At 49.4% G+C, this 8,922-nt stretch overlaps 1 protein-coding gene across 2 annotated transcripts in view; it reads right to left on the reverse strand.

Annotated features, from left to right (window-relative positions):
* Positions 1–3,616: 3,616 nt before the first annotated feature.
* HEMGN (hemogen) overlaps positions 3,617–8,922 on the reverse strand; it is a 6,114-nt gene continuing 808 nt past the window's right edge. Inside the window, exons 2-4 of one of the 2 annotated variants that reach the window (XM_005425003.2) lie at positions 6,058–6,151; positions 5,357–5,643; positions 3,617–4,233 (exon numbers count right to left, since the gene is read on the reverse strand). In XM_005425003.2, coding sequence (XP_005425060.1) covers positions 4,124–4,233; positions 5,357–5,643; positions 6,058–6,151 — 491 coding nt within the window. In that variant the 3' untranslated portion in view covers positions 3,617–4,123. The remainder of the gene's footprint in view (positions 4,234–5,356; positions 5,644–6,057; positions 6,152–8,922) is intronic. The other variant, XM_031060285.1, reaches the window with a different exon arrangement.

The raw sequence follows: 8,922 nt of genomic DNA on the forward strand, positions 1-8,922 counted from the left end.
AGGGTAACCCAGTGCAAGAAAGTCATTCTTATATTGGAGCTCAGCTGAGGCCATCAAGGCAGGGAGCAGGACACAAGAGACAGGCTGAAGGAATGGGGGTTGTTCTCATAGAGAGCAGGTGAGCATGGGGTCTAACTTGCAGTCTGAAAGGGGGTTACAGAGAAGATGGAGCTGGGGTCTTCTCTGAAGGGCAGTAAGACAGAGAAGGAGACAAGGAGCTAAAGCTGTGCTGAGAGAAAGCCTGGTGGGAGATAAAGGAAAAACATTCTTTCCTTGAAAGTGGGGCAGCCCTGGAATGAGGACAAGAGGGGAATCATCTCATGTCTTGGAGAAGGTCAGCGCTTGACTAGGGAAAGCCCGAAGCAGTCTGGTCAGATTTAGCCATGTTCTGAGTAGGGGTTGGATTCAAGATCTCCAGGTGTCTCTCCTCACTTGACTTTTTCTACAGTTACATGATTTCCTGGCAGAACAGGAGAGTCAGGCCAGGTGGTGGAGCACTGATGAGCCTAGCTGGACACACAGCTCCGGTCTGTGGCGGCCCTGGCAGCATTATAAAAGTATTTATTTAAGCAGTGAACACAGGATGGGAAGGAGCGGAGCTAACAAGCCCTAAGCAGGAAGTGGTGGCCAGAGAGGGAGTGGGTATTTGCTGTCTCCAGGATTTAGTGCTTAAAGTCAATATTAGTAAATTAATTAGCAAATTTTTCTTATCGTGCAAGACCAGGCACTTATGGGATGAAATGGCTTTCGCTGACCTGTGGTGGCTTCTGGCTCTAAGTTCCTTGCCGACTTCTTTCTGCTGAGGCTTAGCTACGACTTCTTCTAAGGACAGGAAGATCCTTCCGGTTCAAAGCATCACCAATGAGCAACAGCCTGCCACAGATCACCCCTGACTTTCAGCAAATGTGGGGAGCCCCATATATTAGGAATAATTTGAGAAGTGGAAAGCCAGGATGCACAAACCAAACTTCCCTTGTCCCATAGAGCTGGAAGCATATTTCCTGAAAGGATACTGAAAGGTAATCAGCATGTACAGAGGAGAGTCTGGCTCTCCAGGATATGATGTTAGGTTTCCTCTCTTTAGCGCTCATGTCATGGCTGTCAGCACTCAGGATGGCTTCCCGTGCTCTGCAGGAGGGGGTCAGGACCTGCAGCCCTGAGAAAAGCTGACAGAATCTCACTAGCGAGTTCTTATGTCCGCCATGTACCACAACACACCTTCATCTGTGTGCCACAAGGAGCAGGTCAGAGCATCCTGGAGGAGCCTCAGGCAGCCCTGCCAGTTTACAGCACAGCAAGATCACTGTGTCAGGCACTTACCTGGCTCCCTATGCTGGCCCCATAGCTCAGAAGCTATTTCCCTGCCCCCATATCCTTCTATTTGCCAGTAAGGAGGCTGCAGTCAGTTAAAGGTCTCTGGCCCCCCTCAGACTTCCCCTTCATGTCGGACCCAGACTATAGCTGTCATCATCCAGTTTTCACCCAGAGCGTGAAAATTTACTTTATTGGACTCTCTGTCAAGGCCATGGGTAAAGACATCTATCTTGGACTCAGGAAGGAGGGAAGAGAGGGAGAAGGTGACTTGTTGCACCTGCAAAACAGCAGCCTCCCTGTCCTAGATACAGCTGCCCTTGCCAGGCTGCCCCCAGCTCCATTCAGGCAGCAGAGCCTACCTCAGGGGTACACATGGACCACCACGAGTCCAGCCTCACACCTGAGCCCCTTCTGTATAAACAAGAGCTCTGTTATCTGTCCTCTCAACAGAGAAAGAACCAATGCATGGCCAGTTAAAGTGTTGATTAGGAGGGCTTTATCTTTCTCTTGTTCAGTTTGTGATAAGATTTGTTGTTTGCACAGGCACACCTTTCTTACTGTCTGCCAAAGACGACAAAGAGCAGCTCTAAGAGAGTGCGCAGTACCTGGGATGACTCCAGGACTTCCGAGCCACCAAAGGCATCTCCACAGGGATGGACAGAGGTGCTGGCTCTGGTTCCTGCACATCTCTACCTTCAGGGAGCTCTCCCAGCCCTCCCAGTGCAAAGGTAAGCACTGCTGCCCATGTGAGTTTCAAGAGTGAGTGTTGTCCCACGTTCATGGACACCTCACTCTGCCAGGTCTTCACCACCTCCTACAGCTCCACTTCACAATGAAGAAGGTGGAATGTGGTTGTGCTGTGCTCTCCTTGATTGATGTAAGCTGTAAGATGAGTCTAAAGCCCCCTAGAAGTTTCTTCTCCCCAAAATCTAAAGGGCTTTGGAAGCCAGGAGAGCCTAAATGTCTGCAGATGTAGAGTGGGCAGCTTGGCTGATTCCCCCTCCCTGTCAGCACTACAGAGGATTGGAGAGCGGGGAAGGGCCACTGGCTCATGCTGGTTTCTGCCATGGCACATATGGGGCTCCAGCAGGTGAAGGGTCTCCTGGCCTGCCTGGCAGCAGCCACAGCCCAGCCTTTCTGCAACACGGTGTGAGCACCACACTTGCAGGAGGGCCCCAGCACAGCTGTTGTGATGTTGCTCATCCACAACATGACCTCCAGCCTCTGGCTCCACTTCAGGCCAGTGCAGCCTCGGCTGCCTTCTCCAAGTGGCTTGGTTTAAGAGCAAACCTTAGAGACAGAAGTTCCTTCCATGCTGCAGGGGTTCCACGAGGCCTTCTTGTGGTATGTTAGATATTTGGGGTTGTGGGTGAGGTTTGAGTGGTTCATGGCAGAAGCTGAGAGATCTTGTTCAGCTGACACTGGTATCAGTGGCTCAAGGGGAGAGCAAAACCTCGAGTTAGCTGATATGCCTTTGGAGAACAAAACAGTGTCAGGATACCTGACAAGGGAAACCCATCCCTCCAGGAGCTGCCCTGGAGGGGGGAATGGAGATGGATTTGCTTTGGTATGGTGCTGCTGAATGCTTTCTGCTTTGACACCCACCAGGTGCTTTAGAGCTTCTGGCAGTGTATCTGTGGAGGTCAGGACTTCAGCACAGGGAGGCTGTGGAAGAGCTGGCAAGCACTTGCTCCTCATGTGATGTCCCTGGTACCAAAGCAGGGGTGGGATGTCAAGGGTGTCCATCGTGTCACTGGAGAGACTCTTACTGGTGTCACCAGTTAGATGTCACACAAGCTGTGACACAGAGCCTCGAGGGCTCTGGGACAGCAGCAGCAACATGTCCAGAGCCATAAGAAAATCCCCCAAATCAGGGGTGCTTGCAGGATCTGGCCAGCCTTGTGCTCTGGGAGACAGGCCCTTGGGAAGTCAGACAATGGCAATATGACCTCCACTTCTCCTCAAGAGGAGAAGGATCCCTTGTGTCAGGACATTACAGGAATATAAGAGAGCCTCTTCCCTTGCTGTGCACAGGAACAAGGATCACAAGACCCAAAACATGGGGAGAGACACAGGGCACCCAATTACCTCTGGCTTCAGGAGAAATCCTGTGTGAAGACTGGGGAGACAGGGAGACAATGACGGTGCAGAGTGTCTCCTGTCTTTGCCCCAAATGGCATTTTCTTGACAAAAGTGTGTAATTCAGCCAAGTTCCAGCCCAATGCACTCAGCTGTTTTCAACCTCTTTTGTTTGTCTTACAAGGTCAGAGTGAAGTTGCCCAGAAATTAAAAACAACAAATATTTCCAGCTTTAGGAAAGCAAGATGTTTATTGCAGATGAAAACAGGCTATGAGAAAAACTTTCAGACTAAAAATAATAGCTCAAAGGGTGGTGGGGTTTGTGAGGTGCAGTAAAAAAGCCCAAGCTGAGCTTCTCCAGCCAGCTAAAAATCACAATGAGTGTTAGCTTTGCAATGCCACTCACATTTATGCAAATAAGAAATTACTTTCAGAAACACAGGTGGATGCTGGACTGTACGACTGAAGTGTAATGTGGCAGAGCACTGGGAAGCCTTCCATGGGCCCAAGCAGAAGAGCCTGTTTGAAGAGAGAGCAGGAGGCTCATAAGCCACAGGCAACTCCCTAGGGGCTGCCTCTCTAGCCTGGAAGAAGCATAGAAAGCAGAGTGACAAGGAGAGTATGGGCTTTATGGCTCCCAAGAAAGCAGCTGCTCAAAATCACTGTGCCATACTTATTAAGTTTGTGAGGTAAGAGTAAAAATAAAAAATATCCCCAAATGATCAGAAAGTTAATACAGAATGCGTGGAATGTATTCGTTATCCTGGTGGTCATTTTCCAGAGGAGTATTCAACTCTTCTGCTATATCTGCTTCTGCTGGTTTCAGCACATCCTCTTCACCTGCAAGGCATGTAAGGGACAGATCATTTAGTACTGGGGGGCTCCCCTGTTACCCCTCTGTCCCATGTTAGAGCCTCTTTGGCCAGTCTCCTGCAATTGCCCAGAGAAGGCATTAGGTGGATTGCCTGCTTTCCAAGGGCAGTCCCAGGTGTGGAGGGGAGTTGGAGAAGGTAAGGCACTGGTGGGTTTAAAGCCAGAGGCAATAACCACAACCCTGATGGTTGCCCATTTCAAGACCTCAGGGCTGGAGGCTGGACACCCACCCCAGAGCCCAGGATGCAGAATAGCTGTTTTCCAAGGCATGGTGGCATGACATGCCTTGCATCAACAGGCCTTTTCTTCCCCCCTGCACAGACATTGCTGGAAACGCCATAGCTGAGGGCCAGAAGCTTTAAATCTCCTCTGAAGCAGAAAATCCTTAGTTTTCCTGGTTTTGAAGCAACCTGCATCCTTGACCCAATGACTGCTAAAGTGAATGTACTCTACTCTTCCCATGCCAGATCTGGGAGCAACTCCTGCTGCAGTATCTGTAAATGGATTTTCTGAGCCCAGACACCAGCCTGCCATTCTGACCAGCTTAGTGCCCTCCATGCCTCAGTCCTGGCAGGTTTCAAAGGTGTAGTTGCCTGCAGACACCCACCCATTGTCCCAGTGCCCACTTTGCTCTCCCACCATCCCAGTGTCATCCCGGAAACTGGATGGACTGTGGACAGAGCATGTCTTGACTTGGGCTCCCCCAACAAGCTCTGACCACAAAAAACCTCATCTTCTCTCCACAGAGAAGAGATCTTCACAGAGATATATCCCCCTGTGCTAATATGGCTCTTGGCAGAGCCACAGAAGTGTTCTTAGGACAAGGAGTTAGAAAGAACCAGGTCCCCATCCCAATGACTGACTAACTTGTTATCACTCCCCTGGACTCTGAGAGAGCTGTCTGTCCCGGCAGTCCCACAATCTCCCCACCCTTTCTCAGCTACCCAAGTTTTTGGGGTAGGGACCCATGCCCTGGAGATGCTGTAGGACTGTTGTTGATAAGGCGGGCACCCTTGGCCGACAGTCCTCAAGAGGCAGCACCGCAGTGCCCCCAGGCCAGCACGGGGCTGGCAGCTCTGCAGCACCTCACCAGCAGGGTCCAAGCTCCTGTCTGCCAGCTCCCCTTCCACTTCCACTGGTGGCATCCCACCGACCATGTTCTGGATGGTCAGCATAGGTGGCTGCTGTTGAAAGCCTGCTTCAGACAGTGCTGGCTCCAAGGGCACTGGCTCCGAGTGCACTGGCTCAGCCTTCTCCTCTGGGTCTGGCTGGGGCTCCACTGCCGGCTCTGACTCCAGGACATTCTTCACCACTGTCTGATGGCCCCGTCCTCTTTTGGCTCTTCTGGCTCTCCTTTGCTGTTCATTCTTATAGTCTCTGCCAGGGGATTTCACAGGGATGAATAGGACAAAGGACTTTCCCTTCTGCCCTAAGGCAGTTTGCTGGGTCCTGTGTTGTGAATGTGACCCAGTTCATCCTGCAGATGCTGCAATTCTTCAGCCCCTCCTCCTGAGCCCTGCACAGCAGCCTTCTGCAGCTGCACCAGTGGGCAGGAGCTTGGGCAGCAAATTCTTCCTCAGCCTCACATTATGATTGAGGTTGGCTTGCTACCCCCCACCCATCTCTCCCCCCAGTGCCTGTGTAGACCTTGAGCAGCTACTGGCTGCAGGTCACCTTTCCTCATTGAAGACTGATGGCTCTGTCCTTGGGTGAAGATGGAGGGGCTGGGCCATATCTGGGCTCAGGTTAAGTGCACCACAAAAGCACTATGACAGAAAAAGCAAGATTTACCTCATAACCCACTGAGCTGAATCTTTCTCCAGGGCTTCTGCTTTTCTTTTCCTGAGCAACTCCCGGTCTCTCAAGCGACGGGTTATGATGACATCTACAAGGATAAAACGAGTGCCAGTGTGACATTCTGATCCCTCCCTGCCTGGTACTAGAGCACTGATGCGAGAGACCATGCTCTTTTTTTGTCCCAAAGGGGTCTTAATGTGAAACCCCTTGAGCACTGTACTTCCAGCACAGCCTCAGTGGGGAGGATTTGATGACACAGCACCCAAAACTCCCAGGGTCCTAGTCTGACAATTACTCTAGATTTCCAGTTACAATTCCTTGGGGTGACCCATGTCCAATCTACTCCCCTACTGTAGGGATCTGGAGTGTGGTGCATTTGATCAGGCATCAGTACAGACTGCAAGATAATTCTTCATGTTTTCTCCATTGTTACGTTTTGTCCTAGAGAGCTGGAACTGTCACCACAGACATTAAGATGTTTATCTAAAAACCTAGGAGAAAGCCTTGACCCACAGAACAGACAGTCCTTCAAAACAGGAACAGCTCTGTCGGGGCAAGGATGAGCCAGAGGGCACAGCCTTACCCACACAGATGCTCATGTGCATTGGGCTGAGACCTCGTGGGGAGATGGTGATGCAACCAGAGACCAAGACAGGGCTAGTACACACTGCTGGGGTTGAGAAAAATGGCCCCAAACACCACACAAACAGCCTCAAGCTGGTCTGCAGCTGTGAGGAAGACCATGGCAGGGCCTAAGAAAGACTAACTGATTTGAGAAAGCTCCAATGCTGGCTTTATTATTTGGGCAAGATGTGCAGGTTGCATAGAGCCAGCAGCAGAGAGGAGCACTCCCCAGATCCCAGTCACCACGCCTTCCTTGGCCAAGGTAAGCGGTGTCCATTTCACTGGTTGCAAAGGGCTCCAAATGGCTTCCTGAGGCAAAGACCAGCCTAAAAAATGGTCTGAACTTCACTTCTCCACGTCTTTGTCCTAAAAGACAGCAATCCCTGATGATTTCTAGTGCAGACTAGCTGCGGTAGTAAAAACTTGTCTCAAATCAAGCAGCATGCTACCCGATTCCAGAAGACACAGGGAGCAACACTACTGCCCTGAGGCCTTGAGGGAGAGGGAATTCTTCCCAAAGGTACACTGAAGAGAACAAAAGAACTGATTTTCATAGTTTCAACAAAACCCACACAAGTGGAAAAGCAAGACTATGACCTGTGCTCCTTCCAGATGTAATCGGATCTAGCTCCTTTCACAAAAAGCCTTGGCTGACACTAAAGTAGTGAAATCAGTGAAAAATTGTCATTTTGTCATTCTCTTGATCAGATGGTAAAAGTGTCAATGTGAGAAAGACCTCTGAGGCTGAACTGGGATTACAGGTCTTTTATCCCAGGTATTTATTTAATGCCAGAAAAACTGTAGTCCAGGACAGGACAATGTGAAACTGACAGCAGAAGCCAGTCTCTGCCCAAAGTAGGCTTTTACACATGACACGTCTGATAATTAATAATAATCTTACAGAAATTCATCTTGGAGAGTATTTATGTTGGTCTATGCTTCAATGTCCTCACCAAAGCACAGTCAACTTTAAAATTACATCTGACTGCCCAGGACACTGTCCAAGGAAGCTGAGAATAACTCCAAGACAAGTGGGAGGTTGTTCCCTGATATGAGGCAGTAACAGAGACAGTAGGGCTCAGCCAGCAGGAGATGACTCTGCCATCCACTTAGAAAAAGGCAGTAAACTCCCTGGGAAGATCAGGTTACAAGTTGCAGTAGCAGGATCTGCACAGGGCCTTGGTTCAGCTACTGAAGTACATAATCCCTTGCACATCCCATCTGCAGCCAAGGCAATTTTATTTTCCTTTCAAAATATCTTGTGAGCTGTAAAAGCAATTTTAGCTGCTTGCAGTCAGTCTCCTTCCCAGTCCATTCTAAGAAAACACCCCAAATTAACTTCTAACTGGTCCATGAAAGCACTCCCACAACAGCTCCAAAGCTGTCACCTGCCAGCCCCAAGTAGGGAAGACCACAGTAAAACATATGCATCCTGATGAAAATATATTTACTAGAGGGCACAAATAAACAGAAATTAAATTAAAAGAGAAAAGAAAATCAAGCTATAAGAACAATGAGGCAGTACTGCCAGTCTGTAAAGAGAAAATCTACTGATGCTCTCTGAAGGACTTTATTTGAAAAGCCTTTTGTCATGGTTTGACACTGGCACAATGCCAGTGCCCCATGAAAATATACTTCCCTGGTGTTTGCTGTGAGATGTGACTAGGAAATAAGCAAAGCAGGCCTCTAGCTTAGAAAAAAAAAGGTTTATTAACTAAACTACAAAAGGAAAAAAAAAACCACACACACACACACACACACACACACACTTGGAAAATGAAAACTCTACAAAAACATTTCTTCTTCTCCCTACTACATTTCTAATACATCTTCTAAATTTCAAGTCTCCATCTATCACTCTGTAAATACTCAATTTCAGTCTATCAAGAGGAGAGGAGTCTTTCTTGGGGCCATGGTGACCTCTTCCTTGCATGCCCAGTGCTCTCACTACTGTGCATGGACCAGAGCTGCTTCGAGGGTTATCCTTTTAAGGGTGCTTTGACCAGTTCCAAAAAAAGCACAGTTTTCTCTCATCTCGGGACCTCTTGTCCCCCCCATACTTGTCTACCCCCTGGGGCCGGGGGGTCTCCAAAACTGAACCCTCTCAGTTCTGAGCCATCGCCTCCCCCCTGCATGCAGCCTCTGTGTCGCGAGGAAGCACGGTTCTGTCCATGGCTGTACCAAAAAGAGTCCAGCAACCAGCTACTCCATCATCTCTTTCCGGCCTCTTCTTTA

This window comes from Geospiza fortis, unplaced genomic scaffold, assembly GCF_000277835.1.
Source record: "Geospiza fortis unplaced genomic scaffold, GeoFor_1.0 scaffold240, whole genome shotgun sequence".
Lineage (NCBI taxonomy): Eukaryota > Metazoa > Chordata > Aves > Passeriformes > Thraupidae > Geospiza > Geospiza fortis.